Source organism: Leucopleurus acutus, assembly GCF_964270905.1.
Source record: "Leucopleurus acutus genome assembly, chromosome: 1".
Lineage (NCBI taxonomy): Eukaryota > Metazoa > Chordata > Mammalia > Artiodactyla > Delphinidae > Leucopleurus > Leucopleurus acutus.
Window position 1 is genome coordinate 133,112,156 of NC_139142.1, and position 19,841 is coordinate 133,131,996.

At 38.9% G+C, this 19,841-nt stretch overlaps 1 protein-coding gene across 2 annotated transcripts in view; it reads right to left on the reverse strand.

The window, feature by feature from the left end:
- CSNK1G1 (casein kinase 1 gamma 1) overlaps positions 1–19,841 on the reverse strand; it is a 149,540-nt gene that overhangs the window by 12,262 nt on the left and 117,437 nt on the right. The window contains exons 6-11 of one of the 2 annotated variants that reach the window (XM_082850722.1): positions 18,861–19,095; positions 14,304–14,389; positions 12,316–12,400; positions 11,898–12,046; positions 11,146–11,250; positions 381–491 (exon numbers count right to left, since the gene is read on the reverse strand). In XM_082850722.1, the coding sequence (XP_082706848.1) occupies positions 381–491; positions 11,146–11,250; positions 11,898–12,046; positions 12,316–12,400; positions 14,304–14,389; positions 18,861–19,095 (771 nt within the window). The remainder of the gene's footprint in view (positions 1–380; positions 492–11,145; positions 11,251–11,897; positions 12,047–12,315; positions 12,401–14,303; positions 14,390–18,860; positions 19,096–19,841) is intronic. The other variant, XM_082850723.1, reaches the window with a different exon arrangement.

Below are 19,841 nucleotides of genomic sequence, written 5' to 3' on the forward strand. Positions count from 1 at the left end.
CAGTCCTCTATCCCCAAAATACTTATTTTAAGTATTTCTTTGCAGTTCCCAGACTTGACACTAACAGACTTCTACCTTGACGTTATTTTATGGTCTATCATGAGTGGATCAAGGTTGTAGGATTAGTTTAACCAGGAATCAGTATCAGAAGTCATATAGATATTTCTTAGTCAATGACAACTACCCAGAATCATCTCAACAAGTGAGTCTTACAAGTCCACCTAGGTAGAAAATCAGCACAGAGATATTCAGTTCACTATAAAAGCAGCTCAACCTCGCTGTAAGTTTCCATTCTAAAGGAACTTGGGTTTCAGAAGCAAGCCAACATTCTACCAGCTAAGCTGGGAGGGCCAGGAAAAGGCAATAAAGGCCGTAAGTACCTGCACTGATCCCCCATGGCGGTCTGCAGCCAAGTGAGACGTCAAGTACGAGGTATTGGTCTGCCGGCTGGGCTGGATTTCCCACTCTCCTCGGCGCTCTGACGATGCAGTCTGCTCAGGCATTAGGAAGCATGAGAGCAAGATACGGAAGGAAAGGTGAAGCAACAGCAAGCAATATCAAAATCAAGTACATTAGTGTCCCTAAGGGTTTTGTTTTTGTTTTGGATTTTGAACAACTGCTGCAAAGCACTGAGAAAAAGATAGCTTGGCTACATTCATTTCAGCCTAATGAGCCAACACGTAATTGTCTCTAGTATACCATCCTTGCCTACACACAGAAAAACAATGATCACCAAAAGAAGAGGTTAAAAAAAATAAAAACTATCAAAAGCTGGAATCACCTTTCAGCTTCCATATTAGTAAAATTTCAGTAGCCACTAAGCAGACCCAATTCAGAAAGTTAGGATTGTTGGACAAAGGAATAATCATACTTACAAGTCATTTCACTAATTAACTATCTATCTAAATAGACAGTAGTCAATATAGAAAATTCCCAGCATTAGGAATCAAGGTAATAAGCCTTTTCCTTGAATAGGGAGCCCACTACCCTCAACATAAACTTCCAGAAGACTTTCAACTACGATAAAATGAGCAGTAGCTGGAATGTGCTTTCTTATCTAAAAGGATGAACAAAGTATCTCTTCAAAAGCAGGTTCACAGGTCAAGAATATGAAAAGATGGGGGGAAATAAGGCTACAATGTTTTCCAGATTCCTCTAGCTAACAGCCTCTAGTCTAGAATTAGAAAAAGTTTAGATAAGACTACTATGAACTATTTTCTTCTATAAAGCAAAAGGCAGATCTTTTCCCAGCAAAAGGAGGGCTTGCAATTCAAAACCTCGTTGGGTTCTGCTTTCACCTTTGCTGTCATTCAGGCTCTCTTCATTCCTTCTTTACCTGTTTTTTAGATCTCACACTATTCTGATCTTGCTCCTATGTGATATTTGTTCTGAAGAATCTGTTTAGGTGCCTCTTCCCCTGTGCCAGATGGCTGAGGAGGTGTTAACATCATGATGCTCAGCTGTAACAGTCCTAAGGCTCTACAAAAATGAAAAATGAGGTGTTGGAGAGGCAGCAATGAGGGATTAGTAAGTCAAATTTTAACTGCTGCTGATATAAACAGCAGCAGGGGTTGGGACGTGATATTGCTGCTCTGCATGAAAACCAGTAAGGATGCTATAAATATTAGAAATGTTCACAGCTATAAATATTGTATTCTATAAAAAAGAAAAGGAAGACCGAAGTAGTAGTAATTTGAGGCTCCATTTCACTCACCCCCTTCTGTAACTCATTGACAAGAGTTGTTTAAAGCTCATCTATAAATCATCAAAAAGGCTTTTCCCATTCAAAAAAAGCATCGTACACCAGCTACAACTTACTCATCTTCTTTAAGTAATGGAATATGAGGTGACATGGGTAACAGCACTATAAAAGATCCTGGCCATGTTTTCTGATATTCCTCAGGGAATGAGCATATTCTGTAAGAAGGCAACTGTATTAACTTGCTTGCTATATACTCTTACAAAAGAGGAGTTTAGTTTTATACTGCTAGTCACATTTGAGAGAATCAAAGCTACTCAAAATATCTCCCCACCCCAATTAATTCTGCCGAGAAGTTCAGTTTAGAAGTTCAAAAAATTTCATTTTTCCAAAATAAGACTGTGGTTTATAACATAATCATAACTATTTTATAAACCAACATCCATATCTCAGAGCACTTAATCTCATTTATTCTCACTACTGGAGATTTGAGAATATATCTGTTCTTCTAATATTATGAGTAATATCTATAACTCATATCTATTAGTGATAGCCTCTTCAGTTCTCTCTAGGACTTTATGAGTTTTTTGTAATATTTAAGTAGACTGTTTAAGCTCCTAAACTACTACATAGAATTGTCTGTTCTCAAAAAATTTAAATGCTTAAAAAATATCCAGACATTTATAAGTCATTTGCTGCCGTTTTGAGTTCCATGATACATGTTCAGTGCAATTACTTCTCTCATGAACACTCTCTGTTTTGCATTTGTTTTTAGGGCAGATGAAACTTATATAAAACACTCATATGCTTTTAAACTTAACAAAACCCTGGACAGCTGGATCAGCTATTATTTCTATTTTTACTGAAATACATGTCAGAAGTCTGATTTGATGCTACTGTCTGATTCCCTGGGCTGTGTATTTGTTTATATTAATTCTAGCTAAATAGGTAATTTGTTGGAATAATTAACATTTTTGTCTAAATGAAAATAGCAAGACATTTTTTCAAAGGCCCAGAAGTTACACTCCATCTCCATCCTCAATGCAATGTTCTATTTATCTTTTGAGGAGAGAAAAACAATGCTAGCATTCCAGATTGCTTCATAAATGCTTGCACTGTGACAAGTGAAGAACACATGGCACCATTCTACTGCTCTCCAACGCCTTCTGTATCCACTGAAAGCAACAAAACCAAGGGACAGACCTGAACCTGGGGTTGTTGGTTTATTACTTTGGGAACTACTTTCACCATAATACTAAACTCTATGGCTATTCTTTTCTGGAATTTAAGGGCCTGGACTGGTATCTAGAGGTTGATGTAGTAGAAGTGTTCATCTGCCAGTTTTAGAAAGCAACTGAGTGCCTAGAAACTAAATGAAACCAAGGAATGTTCACAACTACAGAATTCTGCTAGTCTACCTGTTCCTGAAAGGTACTCTAGGCAATGCTGTATACACAGAGGTTATGATTAGGCATAATCAGCACAGGAGCCAGTTATACCAAGCAAACCAGCAGAGGAGATCGGCATGTAAACCCTTCATTCTTAAAAATCATTCATGCAACATGTCTATCTAAAAAGCAATCAGGAGCGTCCATGGGTAGAAGAGTCATTCAACAAAACCAATCTCTCTGCATTACTTGAAAGGCAAAGGTCCAAATGGAGTGTGTAAATCCCCAAAGGCAGGAGCAGGAATCTCAAGTAGTGGGAATTCCTTGGGATAATGCTTTAAAATCTTCAGTTGTGATTGCATCACCTGCGTGGAAATGCTTAGTTTACTATCTAGTAGGTGAATGTGGAAATCAAAAAAGCAGAAACCTAGCAGAACATAAATTAAAGGCAAAGCTAAAAAAATAGTTAAGGGCAAACATAGAAGCCTAGTGTAAAAAGTCAAAACCACCACACGTGCCTAGGGCAGAGGAAGCAAGTCTCTCCCAGCAATCATTTGGCAGCGATTCACAGTCAGAGAACGACACTAACAGGAGGGCAAGAAAATACAGTCTGAAAACACCTCAGATAACCACTTCCATCTATGGCTTGAAAATTCTCTCAAATTTTTATTGGAGATAAAGCTACTTTTCTGAAGCAGAAGGCAGGCAAATATCTTCCTCCTGTTGTAACAAACAGATCACCAAATCCTACTCTTTATGTAAAGTTATTTTGAAAAATTAATGTTGATTGCATCCATAAAATGGATTTTATCCATTTTACTTCATGGCTCTTAAAATATTTTAAAAGTTGCCATCTATACAGAACATTTTGGCCTCTCATGTCAGTCTTCTAGGCCTCCTTATATAATTACAGTCTTCAACTGTAATTAACAAGAATAGAGACTGAATAGTACCAAAAGGTTAGTAATAAATACACTTGACTACATTCTGTCTTACCACACTTCCAAGATTAAACAAAATTTTAATATAGTATATTAAGTACACTATATTATGTGTTAGACCTCAGGTATGAAATGAAAAAAAGTTGGTAAAGTTATTAAAGTGTATACTTTAACAAAATCAAAAACTTCTCCATTAAGCTCATGAAATAGAACCAATTTTCCTCTGCCAGACAGGGACTGTTACGTGCAATCTGTCAGGTGTACCAATAGTGAGTTCCTGTTTCCTAAAAACTTGATCAAATATCAGCGATATTTGAAAATCACTGATAAGAACCTGGAAGGATTATTTCCAAGCCCAATACTATATAGGCCCACAGAGACAGCAGCATCAATTCTGCGAAGCTCTGAAAAAAAATCACAGGAACCATCCTAGAGGTTTGAAATTCTCTACTCAAATCTTGCCCTATTCTTACTCAAAATGGCATAAGACACCTCCCCTATGGAATGATGATTTATCTAGGTAAGATTACTTTGGAATCACCTCCTACAAGGAGGTGCCTCAGAATACAGGGTATATGCTGATATACAAAATACTGAACAATGCATACAGACAGAGGAAGAAAACTTTTAATATGGAATAGAGAATTAGGAGCAGAGGTGAGCAGCAAAGACTAGGTCACAGAGTGGGAGAAGCTAAGAAAAGGACTGCACTTCAGTTTTGCACTTGCTTGTTGCAATATCCCCCTTGGAATTAAGGTCCCAGAAATGAGGAGGGACAGCTCATTCTGCACTGAGCTCTGTGGGCAGGGTGAGTGTGCAATCTCCACACCTGAGCTCCTGCTAGACAGCAGGCAGCAAGTCAGGAGATCACACACGGGTCGGAAGTAGGCAAGTGATCGCTGAGCAAACTCATCTGCTCCTTAAACTAGCAAACTCTGAACCTCGCTGAAAACAAAGAAGTACTCTGTAAAAGGAAGGGAATGGAAAATTCATCAGCTTTCCTTTTTTTTTTTTTTTTTCTTGATCACTTTTTTTGGCAGGGGCAGAGAGCAACGGTAGCGTGCGGGTTTAAATGCGCTTTCTTTGACTGCTGTAGAGAAACGCTGGACTGGAGGGCAAACTCCAAGGGGACAGAAAAGGGGAGGGAGCCTGAGCCCGAGAGTTCCCATCCCCCACACTCTGAGCGCTTCAGCCCCTGGGGCACCTCAAGGGACTACTTGTTTGTGCGTCAGCGAGTTCCAGAGCGTCACACACACGCCTCCTCCGCCTAGCCCCACTCCGCCCCTCCCCTTCTTTTTCCTCCTTTACCTCGTTCTCCTCCCCTTCCCTTCTCCTCCCCTCCCCTCCCCTCCTCTCCTCTCCTCTCCCCTCCCCTCCCCTCCCCTAGCGTCGCGAGTTCCAACCGGGCAGCGAGACCCGGCCGACTCCCTTTTTTTTTTTTTTTTTTTTTTTTAAGGCTACTGGACTTAAATCTAATCCCTTGGAGCCTAGACACAAACAGAATAAATCTGAACTACTCTTTTATTGGGGCATATCTTCTTCAGAACTCAATATGACATTCTTTCCCTTAAACATATGCTGGTCCTATAAAAATGAATAAGTAATATTTGAGGATTCAATATTATCAGGGGTAGGATACCATGTCTGGTAGAATTTAATAATTCTCGATGGCCAATGTGACTCTTTCCAACCTCAAAACAGATCTGTTCTCCCTAACCTTTTAGGCCAAGTACCCCTTCTTCAAATGCCCACAGAAAATCTACCAAATAAAAGGGGTCTATGGGAGAAAAGAGAAACTATCAAAACTGCTGAACCACAGTAGTATATATTTGTGTAGCATCTACCTGAGTAAGGATTGTCACAAGCTAGAGGTTCTGAAAGGAAGTGTATTGCTGCATGCACGTGCTAATCAATGCAATATGCTATATATATATATATATATATATATATATATAAATTTATATATATTTTGTTGTGTGTCGAACAAACACACTGCATAAGACCTTCGACAGTACTGCACTTTAACATGAGCTATCTGGATAGTGGCAGGACTTACTTCCTGATCGAATTTGATCAGCGAATGCAAGGGAAGCTTTGCCGGGTAGAAATAGGAAGAACTAGTAAAGTTTTCATCGTCTTCCTGATGAATGGTAATGCAGAATTCTTTAAGAGGAACCTGAGTCATGGCAAGATTGACCATCTTTGGAACTGGGAAAGGACAAATAACAAGGGTAAAATGACAGAAAAGACTAATCCGTTGGGATCCTTTTGAGTGGATCTAGCTTTTAGGAACATTTATTCTACCCAAACTCATGACTGAATTACAGTTCTCTAGCTGGGTAAATTAATGTTCAAAGAAATTGATTTTAAGCACCTGGTATTAAAATACCAGACAGATTCAATATAGGTGAGTTTAAATGCAGTTCTCTGGCCACCATGTTTGGGCTCTAGTACTGTATCTAGGAACCAAATGATACTCAATTCAATTCAGTATGCTGGTCAGTCGATCAGCAAAGCAAACTTTCCCTGAAAAATCCCATCATGATGGAGGAGAACTAATACAATCTCCTGAACTTGCTTTGCAGCAAGATCCTGCTGTGTTTTTTCAAACCCTTCCCTTTGAGCAGACAATCCAGCCCTACTCTGGCTGCCAAACAAGGCAGGATGGCTCTTTGTGGAAATAGAAAAAACAAGTAGGAAGAAAAGTTTAAAATTTACTTTTCTTGGAAGGTTAAATAAAAATCTATCTATATTTTTTAAAGGGGGGGTGGATAGAGGGAAACATCTTGAAATTACAGTATTAGTTTATTCCTTATTAATTAATTAATTTATTTTTTTTGGCTGTGTTGGGTCTTCGTTTCTGTGTGAGGGCTTTCTCTAGTTGTGGCAAGCGGGGGCCAGTCTTCATCGCGGTGCACGGGCCTCTCACTAGCACAGGCTCCAGACGCGCAGGCTCAGTAGTTGTGGCTCACGGGCCTAGTTGCTCTGCGGCATGTGGGATCGTCCCAGACCAGGGCTCGAACCTGTGTCCCCTGCATTGGCAGGCAGACTCTCAACCATTGCGCCACGCAGGGAAGCCCAAAAATCTATATTTTAAACAAATATCTGATTTCATCTAAACTCCTCATTTGACAGATTCATTCATTCATCATTCAAACACTTATTTACTGAGTGCCTACTATTCCAGACATTCTTTCAGGGGTTAGGGATACAGCAGTGAACAAAACAACAAAAATCTCTGCCCTTACAAGGCTTACATTTGTGGAAGCTGAGGCCCCCAAAAGCTTAAGTGTCCTGCAGCCTAAGGCTTGGGATAAGCTAAAACCAAGTTCTGAGCTCCTCATCCTTCTCTATCACACAAGTGATGGGCAGATTTATTCAGAATAAGTAGGCTCTTCAAGCATTATCATCAATGTCATCTCCAAAGAGCTCTCAGGTTTTGAGAGTCGTCCTCTGCCTGCCAGCCATCTTCAGCTGAAGTGCACAGCAACAGCTTTGACCCATCCTTCTCCCTCAACCCTGCCATACATGTGAGCTCCCAATTCTGATAGGTTATATCCCTGTATCATTTTTCAATTTTATTTCATTCTCACCACTACAGTCCATATGCACCCCCTTTACCTCTCAAGGGAACTCACTGTCTTATTGGTCTCCATGCTGCTGGCTGCCAGGTTATTACCACCTTCTATGCTGAAAGATTTCTAAAGCAAAGTTTTGATCTTATCACCCCTCTGTTCAAATACCTTTAGTACCTATTCCCTACCGAAATTAAGCACTAACTCTCCAGTAGCCCAGCATTTCAGGAGCTTTATCGAACGGCTCCAACCTATTTTCCTAGCCTTGTCTCCTTTATTCACAGAATATATTTTAGCAAAATGCAACTAGATAATTTGCTGTTGCTCATATTTCCTTTTTGCTTGGAATGCCTCTTTCATTTCCACCCAATTCTTCCAAGAGCATTTCAAATGCAGCTTCTTTCATGAAATTCTTTGTCATGCTCAGATTAGATGAAAAGTCTCCTTCCAGTCCCTAAAGATTGTGATTTGGGATGCTTATCTGTTCTGCCTTGTGTTATAAGTTATCTGGCCACCTGGCTTATCTGCTTGTCAGTTCTTTGAGGACAAGGACTCCCTACTTATCTTGGTATCTCCAGGACATACTTTCACATAGCAAGTCCTTAGCTAGATTTACCGAGTCAAAATTGCTGAAGAAAGGTTAGCTGTCCCTAAAGTTAATACCTTTCAATTTCTCTCAAGGAGAGATTTTAGTGTCTTCTTTGGCTGATTTCAAAACTTGCAAAGAATTAATCTTAAAAAAAAAAAAAAGCATAAGGAAAAAACCCTGAAGGTGGAACCAAAGCAATGAGACCACAGACTAAGACACAGTGTAAAGGCTGAAAAGACACTAGAAATCCATTTACCCACAGTGCACAGTGCAGAAAGAATTCTACCCCGTTAGAATTCAGAATCCTGCTGGAAAGGAGGTATAAAATTTGCACTGATGTGGGGAATTTCAATCCCTTAGCAGCCATGGGATACTAAAAACCCTAAAAGAAAAAAAAAAAAAATCAAACATGCTTTCAAGACTCAAGTCTTCAAAAAGAAGCTTACTGCCTTGTAGATGAGATTTCCTAATTACATACCTGGGTTTAATGACTTTTCACTTGAAAGTACACTGAAATTCACTGTACTTTTACTCAGATACTAGGTATGACCTCATTTTCCACCCTGGAAATCTAGGTTTTCAACCATCTCATTTCCCCATACCTTTAAAATTCATTCAAAACAGCAACATTGACTATGAATTCACTGAAGCAGAAAAGACAAGGGAAACTAAAGGAAACACATATTTTAGTTTTCAAATATTCTAAAAATATTTGAATATTTATTCAAATAAATATTGAATTATTTGAATAAGTATTCAATATTTATGATGGGCAGGTATGTTATGATTTCACTGACTACTTAAATTATTTTTTTATTTCTTTCATACCTTTACTATTTAAATGTATATTTCATTATAAGGTAACATAACTCCATTATAGAATAGTTTGTAGGGGCTCCCCTGGTGGCGCAGTGGTTGACAGTCCGCCTGCCGATGCAGGGGACACGGGTTTGTGCCCCGGTCCAGGAAGATCCCACATGCCGCGGTGCGGCTGGGCCCGTGAGCCATGGCCGCTGAGCCTGCGCGTCCTGAGCCTGTGCTCCGCAACGGGAGAGGCCACAACAGTGAGAGGCCTTCGTACCGCGGAAAAAAAAAAAAAAAGAATAGTTTGGAAAAATATTACCCACAATACTACAACTTCCAACACTACTTCTGTTAATACTTTGGCATTATCTCCTCCCATTGACTTTCTCATTTTCCCTTCCCCTTCAGAAAAATTATGAGGTGTTTCTAATTTTGTATTGTGATTTCTTTACTAGACAACCATAAGCATTTTCAGGTTGCTACAAGTTTTCCTAAATATTATTTTAAGTGGCTAGATAATATTCCACTGAATAAATGCATTACAATTCATTTTATTATAACCCAGTTTGATAAAAAATTTGAGCAGATCCATAACCATTCCCTTATAATTGGATAGGTGGATCATTTCTAAAACTTTGCTAGAAATAGCACCATGACAGTTTAATGCACATAAGTAAATCTGTATCTTGGATTGTTTTATAGTGATTGTTTTATTATGATTCCAAGAAGTAAAATTATTCTATCAGAGAGGATTGTAACTTTATCAAATTACCTTCTAGAGAATTTGTAACAATTTGCAAAGTCAAGAGCAATGCATGAAAATGTCATTTGAACTGTGCACTCTACACTTTTTAAAAGGGGGGTAGGGGAGAACGACTGCAGAAGTCAACAGTACTCTGCTGTCAAATCACAAGTCAGTCAAAATAGAATCATTAGCCAAGTACTCTGATTAAAGTATGTAACTCTGGACCCAATTAGGGGTCATAGTTTGCTAAACCCCATCTTTTTGCCTACCTACTCTCTCTTTTATCTACTCTCTAATATATAGATTTCCTTCCTTCACATATTCTTTTCTTCCCCAACATGCCACACATACATGCCAAAAGTATGTACTCACTGGTGAGTCTATCTATATTTGTGTACATACTTTACTGTATGTATGTGTGTGTGTGTATACCTAAATATACTACTTTTTTGTTTGTTTTTGTTTTAGAGGGGGCAACTGGATTCTATATTCTATTTTTAACCTATGTACTTTCACATGTACATCTGTGCGATAAGTGTTTTTTGCATTTTATTGTAAAAATGTCTGTGAGGTCAGGGATGAGGGGGGAACAAGCTAATTTGATATGATTATGTGTGTGTGTGTTATCTGTTTATTATTCTTTGCTTCTTTATCTATTGAGGTACTCATTTTCCTCTTAGCAATATATAGGGTAATGAGGATTAAAACTGTCATATTTACTTCCCAATCAGTTACCCCTTTCTTTAAACGTTGTCAAATTTGTTGATTTTTTTTTTTGGCAGGGGAGGGGGTGGTGTTTGCCTCCTCTGCCTTTAGGCTGAGAGAAGCCTCTCATCCAAACCACTAGCTTCCCAAACCATGATCACTGAAGGATGGATGACACGGCCTTCTCTGGAATGGCCTAAAGCAAAGCTGAATCTTCACTACAGGTCCAGATCCTGGCCAGCTATAAAGTTAACCTGGATATAGGGACAGAGGTGGGGTGGAGATGCCAGTCCATGCCTATGTCAGCTGGAAGTCCAAATTACCCACCTTTCTTAATCAGCAAGGGAAAACCGGTATGGGTGAGAGCTCTACTCTGGACTGCAGATGAGACCCAAAGTGGGCTACCCTGTCCATCCATTGTGTTTTTGGGCCTGTGGCAGACTGTCCCTTTCAGCCAACAGATTTTGACAGGCCCAGCTTCTCTGGAGTAGACGCTTCATGTAAGACACCTGGCCACATCTCAGTGCTATTACACAACCCTGAGGGATGCTGGAATGCCGCACCACAATAGTGAGTAACGCTAAGCCCTTTGTCTTTAATTTCAGTATATACGCTTAAGTGGAGAAGCTGAAGAATTTGGATTTTAATATTAGCCATGAAGAAGGGGGATTTCTGAAACAATGAAGGTCCAACACATACCTGATTTCGTAGAGGCTGTTGTGATGGCCGATCCCTGTGTGTGTGGCTTTCTCGAGTTATTGCAGATGCACCAGAATCTACATGAACTGACCCTACTGGAGTAGGCTGAAAAAATACATAACAAAAAGTCAAATGGGGAAAACAGGTCCAACTTAATGCCTCCGCAAAGGACAGCATCATTCTAATTCTAACAGAACAGTAGTAATTATTATTACTGTTATTATTACACCAAGGCCAGTTTCAAGTCTTCTTGCCTTTTCAGTTTGCTTATCTGCAAAAGGGAGACAGTTTGGTCCTCAATAGTTCATTGGAGAGTAGCTTGCCTTCGAAAAGAAAAATAACATCCTACAGTGATGACTGTTAGTATGCTCTAAGGCCCTGTGAACCCAAGGCCAGAAGAAAAAATTCAGAAGTTTCCTCTGGTGCTGGGCTCCACCCGACGGAAATCAAGTACCTTAACAGCTTATGTAGCACCAGCTCCTGGATCATTCAAAGAAAACTTCTTAAAAACTGTCTTAAATTCTGACATCTTAGGACACAGTGGTCATAATCTTAAAAACACAGTTAGTAACTCCTTTATTACTCTAGTGAGAGTGACCCCTGGCATCACCCTGAAAAGACTGGCAAATGGAACGTCTATAGTCAAAGGAATGTTGTGTTTTTTTTTCCCCCATAGATTTAAGCAGAAAGTCTGGCAAGGGTAGTGAGACAGTGCTGGCCTGAGGTGAGGAGGTTAAAAAGAAGATACTTACAATAGGCCTCCCGACCCAATCATAGGCGTAGTCAAAGGTGTAGCCTTTCCTTTCAAAGAGGTCTGTGAAGAGCGTCCGTAAATACTCATAGTCAGGTTTTTCAAAGAAGTCTAATCGCCTGACATATCGCAGGTAGGTTGCCATCTCCTCTGTTAGGAAAGAGGTTAAAGGCCATGCTCATTAGCTGAATGCTTCTCATGGGGAGAAGCTTTGGGCCAGGCAAGGAATATCTGTACAGACTATTTGACACTGATGTTTTCTTTATGGACCAAATCAAAGTGATAAAACCTATCTTGATTTAAATAACAATAAAAGGAAACGTAAATTTTCTGGAGAGTATCTAGAAATACTAAGATATGGTCTCCACCTCCTTCAAAGCTTCAGTCACACTGGCTGGAGTGTCCTTTCAGCATCCTACCTGGAAAGTTTTCACAGAGAGCTTCAATGGGAGTATTCCTTTTGGTGTCACCAATTTTTTGATATCTTTCTTTTAATGTATCAGCCTGTAGAGAAGAAAGAGAGAAAGTTAGTTGGAAAGAGGTGTTAAGTATGGGAGGTCCAATATGTTTTGGGACATAATGACTGTTTCACTCAAACTGGCAGGATTTGTTAGATAGTCTCAATTTTTTTCTAATACTAACAAACAAGAAATGTAGTAGAGATGATATATTTAGATATGTATAAAACATCTGTTCTGGAAAGTTTTACTTGCAAATACATTTAGTAGTCTCAGATAAACACCACCAAATGTAATGAGATGAGAGGCTAAGATAAGAAAATAAATTCAAAATTATAACAGCTTAGTAATGACCCATGGCCACTAGGGTTCAAAATTTATTCAACCTTCTCATCCTTAGATCAGCTCTAGATAAGATTAAAAACACTGCTAATCCAAATGGGGGCAAACAGACAGATGGCTCCACAACATATTTATTGTGAAGTTGAATAGAAAAAGAACAAGATGTAAGAAAACTGCCTTTCTAAGAACCTGCTGTATAAAAAATAAATTAATTAAATTAAATTAAAACAAAAGGAAAAAACAACTGCCTTTCCACAATGTGCTTCCAGAGGGAAAAAATGTTAACTATGATACAGGCATGGCTAACAGACAGGTTTGCTATATGTCAGTGGCTCAAAGTAGCCAAGTCTGGTTTGCTCAAGACTGTAGACAGAGGGCTCCTGGAGCATGGACCAATAATGTGGTCTCAAGGGATTCTCATGAGGCTCTGCCTAGCCTGCTGCACCAGGCTTTAAGCAATTATGTTTTGAAGTATACTGGAGGCGTTTTAAATCTGCAACTACCACTAAAATGATTCATGGATCATGAGAAAGTTTCAAGCAATTAATAATATACAAATGCATTATTTGGCTGTATAATGAGCAAACAGGATGTGAAACACTATTTGACAGCTGTCAATATCAATGAGAAGGTATACGTGACTAGGAGAAGACCATGGAGGAGATGTTAGGAGAGGAATTTAATGGGAAAGAAATAAAATCTTCCCAAAGGGAAGGGATAAAAGCCTCACTTTTCAGGACAATGTCCAAGAAAGCACAGCAAAACGAATCATTCTGCCCTTCGGGAGGGAAGGGGTATAGTAGTACCCAAAGCTACCAATTAAGTTTCCTTCCATACTAACATGTTGAAATAAATCACAACTCAAAAATGTCTTGCATTTAACTATCTAATGGGACGTAGAATGGGTTAGAAGCTCACCATTTCCTAGTCTAACCGCCAGAGGCACAGAGTAATCATTACAATGGTTGTAACTATAATTAATAGTTAACTTCGACACAAATGCACTGTATTGACACCTACCTAAGGAAGGCTATTTAAACTACACATTTTACAAGGAACAGCTATTTTATGCAAAGGCATTTATTCAATTAAACACTTGAACAGCAATGTTAAACCTGGATTTTCATTTTAGTTCAGGTGGGTCCTTAGCCTATATAGGAAGAACAAGTATTTCCCAGTTCCCCTTAGGGGCACACCTAGTCCTGCTGGCCTTGCTGGTAAAATATGTAGCAGCTGCTATCATCAATTTGTTCCAGAAATTCCCCAACACCCTGGGAACAATATGCCTGCTACATAATGTTAGTGAAGGAGGCATACTGACACAGAGAGAAAAGCAGCACTGTCAAGGCTGGGAGGGAATGAGGGAAGAGACTATGGAAAACTCGAAAATAAGGAAGAAGGATCAGAAGGGGAAGAAGACAAACGTGGGCAAAACAGAGCTTCCAAGGCCCAGGTGAGCATTAACATTATAGACTAATGTCGTTCCTGCCTGTCATCCCTGTAGCCAATCTTCCCCTTTGCGCTTCCTACAGACATCAAGTAAGCAACCCCTTCATTATCAACTGAGTATTTAAACAAAGCCCTCCACTGAGCACTTCCAAGGATACCTTGAGTCCTTGCCAGGGTAGGCTGCCTCGAAGGAAATACATGAACATATGGCCTAAGGCTTCCAAATCATCCCGCCGGCTTTGCTCTAAAAAGGAAGACAGATGACACATTATGTTTGCAGTTATTAAAGCAGAAAGGGGTTCAAAACCAAGTAATCCCTTCAGAAACCCGTCTGCTCTGCAAAGGCTCTGCTTACTAATTCTTTGTATATCTAAATCAGGGATAGTATTTTAGATCAAAACCAGAAACAACGTGTACTTCCTTTGCCTAGATCTGCTACTGGCAAGTAAATATCAAGTGAAAAGAGCAAATCCTAAACTAAAACCAAGTCCAAATCACCAAATGGTGAGTAACCACCCCTCACTCTATGCCGTCACCTTCCTGAAAGTAAGATAATTTAAACAAAATGTTATTTCTAGTACATGGGCTACAATTACTCTTTGGTTACCATCACGAAAAGTGAGCAGCAGATTGAGTAGCTGAGGCTGTTAAGAGAGTCCATTCTGGCTAGGCCCGCAAAGACACAAGCTGCAGAATGCCTAGCATACATGCCTAGTGCTTGTTATTCATCATAAAAATTAACACTTAAAATTTAGTTTAATGTAAGCCCACATCAGGGCACAATCCTCAGCTCCATCCCATTTGTACCATGTCCCATAGCCACCTAAAGAAAAATTTAAAGTTTATTACTAAGGTGCCCTTTGTGGGCACATAAAACAATATCCCTGCATTCAGAGAGCTTATCATGTAAAACAAGTTGCTGGATTTTTCTTTCTTTTCTTTAAATCGGGAAGATAAGGATGGTAAAGAACTGCAGAATAGTTAATAAAAAATTGTAACTACATCTCAGAAAACATCTTATACATTCTTTGGCTGTCAGACAATAGAAGTAGTACATTCTTCCATTTTTAATTGCCAATTACAATTTATCTCAGACATTTCATGTGTTTATTTTTCAGAATCGAGTTCTGGGCTTTATCAAAAGAAATGACAGATGCAAGAATAAGGGGCTATCTTAAACTTGATTTTGTCTTCTTTCTGCAGAAAGTAAAACCTAACAGAGTCAGGGAGGCAGGGAAAGCTACTCAGGTAACCCAAAATACAAAAGCACAACACATTTAACTGCCACCTCCAATTACAGGAAATTTGCATGAAAAAGAGTGCATAGTACTCTACAGGGCAGATGAAGAAAGAAAAGGCAACTTTCTAAATTGTACTTTGAAGGAGGTTTTTGGAAATGAGGTCACTAATGGGAAGGGGCGGCACCCTGACAAGAGACATAAATAACATAAAGTTGAGCTGATACAGAGCAACTGAAATAATCTTAAAAAGAATGAAGCAAAACAGCAAGGCCATCAGAAGCTTTTGACTACAAGGCTTGCCTGAAGTTTGCAATAAATTTCATATGTAATTGAAAACAAAAAGAGATTTTGTTAACAGAACTTAAAGAAACAGATTTTGTCAACAGACAAAAACAAATTTTGTTAACAGAACCTAAAGATACACCAAAAAAGAAAGAACAAGCAGGGTGAGTTGAGGCCTCCCACAAAACAGGGCAGATAGAGAAACCACACTCTGCAGGTTCTCACACTATATCACACCTACTCATCGCCTCTCCATTTTTATATCCACTTCCTGTAAGGGGGCCCCTTGGTAATAAATAATTCAGGGGACAAATGGTTGTACTTTAGACAGTTGAGCACTAGAGGGCGAAACTCTCCACATTTTCAATGACTGATCGGCCCTACAGAAATAAGCCCAGCTTCTCTTCACAGCAAAGCCATTAAAAAATGAGATTTTAAAAAAAATCAAAAACCAAAAAATATAATAAACACATTTAAACTCACTAGAATAAGTAATAAAGTAACTTTTCAAATACTTAAAACCACGAAGAAAAGCTGTGGAATATGGGATAACAGGAAAAATAATGGTTCCTGAGTCAGGTTATCTAGGTCTTGGCCTGTCCTTTCTATTAATTTATTAATCCACACAAAATTAAGCATGGCCAAGTCACCTTTTGGGCTTCGATGTCCTCATCTGAAAAACAAGTGGTTGATTTAGATACTCTGAAAAGTCATTTTCCATTTCTAAAATTCTAAAATAATCTACAATAATTTAAATCATAAAGGCCTTTCAAAAAAATGAGAGTGAAAATCAGAGCCATGCTTTATTTCCACATTTCTTTGAACACTCCACATTCATTCAATTCAGGATTTCAATTCAGTATTTCCCTTGTTTTTTTCATGCAGGATATTTCATTTTCAAAGAAAAAAGGTTTCAATACCAGTGAGACCAGGAGGACACAAAATTCTTCCATACCATAAAGGCTTCTTGCTTTTCAACCAATCAGAAAGATGTGCTTGGTTTACTTGCATCACATCCCTGATTTTAGGTCAAATATATTTTGTTGAAGGAAAGGGGCCAGGTGACCCAGTGTCCTCACCCTAACTTCAAACATTAAGGAATACAAAATGGGCAGACTTAATCAGTGGGAAGGTGGCTAATCTAATGTAGTAAAATATCAGGTTTAGGGGGCTGCTTCCCTTGTTTTCTGCCCTCACAAAATTAATAGGCAATTCTTTCCAGGTCATTTGAAGATACACTTCCCTTTTTCTTCATTACAACATAAAGGATGCAACACATTTGAAAACCAATAGGATTAGGGTTCCTACAGAAACCTCTCTGGGTTTGAGACCATGGCCAGAGTTTAAAGGGCATGTGACAACCACCTATATGTATTCTCTGTAATAGGGACATTATAGACAAATACGGTGACAGGTTGGATCTGACCTGAAAAAAACTCTGGAACTCAGGAAGTCCACGCGTGGAGATACACTCAAAAGTTCCAGCAGAAATGGCTACATCAAGAGATAAAGGAACCTGAGTCTGATGACAGTAGATGCTTAAAACATATTTTGTTGAATAAATGATAACTAACATTATAGAGTCTTTACTATCATCAAGCACTAAACAGTTTATATGCATTATCTCACAGAACCCTAAGGTATAAGGTACTATGACCATACATCTTTCAGGGTGGGTGAGATAACTGATGCTGATGAAGGAAGGTTACTGGACCACATAGGTTTAAGGGAAAAAGCCAGAATTTACATCCCTTTTTCTTAACTGTTACACTGTACCTTATACAAACAACATGGATATGCATCTTTTGTCTGTTCTTGCCTTTCCTGACAAGAATAACAAAATCAGAATACAAATGCTGAGCCCAGGAGGCAGGAATTAGAACAACTTCTAGACTCTGTCAGTTAACCCAAACAATCATGACTTTACTATGTACCACACACTCTATCTCCTTGTAAAAAGGAAGGAAGAAGAGAATTCTGAGCCCTATGCAAGAGACCCATGTTACATATATTATCACCCATTCAACCTGCAAAACATCCTTGTGAAATGTTACTCTATTTTTACAGGTAAGTTTCAGGGAGATTAAGTAACTTGTCCAAAGTGACACCAGTAATAAGTGCCAGAGAACCTTCCAGCCTAATTTTAAACTATTATGTTAAGTGAGAATATCCATGTGGTTACCGAAAAAATCCTGACAGCATTCATTTCAACTCGGGTTGTATCATACCACTTTATAATGTCATTTTTACTCTTCACTAATACTAGAATCCTCATCTGAATATCTGAGCAGTTTACTTGATGAGGCAACTTTATAGCGATTTACATTAGCTTTAATGTACTATTGTGTAAAATACTTATTGTGTAAACTGTTCGTTAGTATTTAAATACCTTACGTAATTAGCTACGTCTAGGAGTCTAATATTCTGTTTATATGTCTACTCTCTAGGGTGGTGATTTTCGAACATATCTTTTCAATCACCTTAGAAGCTTTTCTTCAAATATAATCTTCCAATGAAAGCCCAATATATAAAACAGATAAAAAGGGAAGCTTTCCTGGAGAAGCTGGCAAGGGCCCAGGGCCCTACCGACTGGGACTTCTCACTGTTCCTTAGGCTTCCCTCGCAAATACTCTCCCCTGGACTAGTCCCTCTAACAAGTGAGACTACAGCTTTTAGAAATATTTATGCAAACTGTCTATCCTGCGTAAAATTCAAGACTCATGGAAAGGCAAATATATTTTCACTGAATAAGACATAGGCTTCTCCCTGAAAAATGAGTCACGAAACTATGCACAGAGAACAGAAGGCTAGTCCATGTTTTAGTGAAGCACTCTTCCTCAAAGCAGATATCAGCCTGATGTCCTTTTCAGGTTATATATGGGGCCATTTGTATGTAAATACCAAACTCATCACTAAACTTACTAAAATGTTATCACCTTAATTCAATAATTCAAGTACCACACTCTGAGAAACTAAGCATTTGGAAACAAAGAATGAAAAATCCTTAAGTTGTCAACAGGATACTTAGGAAAGTCACTAACTTACCATCTTAATTTCTTAAGTACAAAAATCACTTACCCTGTGAAGCAATAAGAATCACAAGTTGTAATGCACAATGGGTACAAAAGTGTTTTGGGAATAAAAAGGTGTTTTAACAACCTGCTGCTTTCATGGAGCTGAAAAGAAACACACCTTTGCCAAGATGCGTGTTGATAGACATGTATCTTGCAGTTCCAGTTAAACTTTTGTGCTCCCTATAAGGTATATGCTTTTTGGTTTCAGGGTCAATGTATTCCTTGGCCAGTCCAAAGTCTATAATGTGTATAACATGCTCTTTCTTATTGCCTTGTCGGCCAATCAGGAAGTTCTCTGGCTTGACATCTCGGTAAATGAGATTCTTTGAGTGCACGTATTCCATTCGGGAAAGCTGAAAGAGAGAAAAACAATGATAGAAATACTACTCTAAAGAAGTTTACTGTAAAAATACATCAGAACGTTTCCTTTTATCAGCCCAAAGCTTTGAAATTAAAAAAACTCATTTCTTCACCACCCAGAGCCACTTTACTCTTGTAAACCAGAATATATTTCCTGATACAAATACATATATGACAAATATCAAGATAAAAGAGAGAAGGATAGGAACTTCCCTGGTGGTGCAGTGGTTAAGACTCCATGCTCCCAATGCAGGGGGCCTGGGTTCAATCCCTGGTCAGGGAACTAGATCCCACATGCATGCCTCAACTAAGAGTTCACATGCCACAACTAAGGAGCCCGCCTGCCACAACTAAGATATTGTGCAGTCAAATAAATAAAAATTTAAAAAAAGAGAGAGAGGATAGTACAGTTCATCTAAAATGATAATACACAGTTTTACTTCGTTATGCAACGATTTGCAAATGATGAATAGAGTTAGTGTTTTTATGTTACTTCAGAAAGTAAGCATTTGAGAGGCAAGAATTACTCCCAGGCAGGAAATCAGAATACGTTGGTGGCCTTTGAAGACAGGTGCCACTGCCACATTCACCTCCTGCCCACACCTTCCTATACTCTGTCTCTTTGTTGCAGAAATAAGGGAAGTGAGGCCCAGAGAAGTTAATACTGGACTGATATCACAGAGCTAACTAACAGCAGAGGTAGGAGTACAGGTTTTATGAGAAAGTAAACATAGCCCCA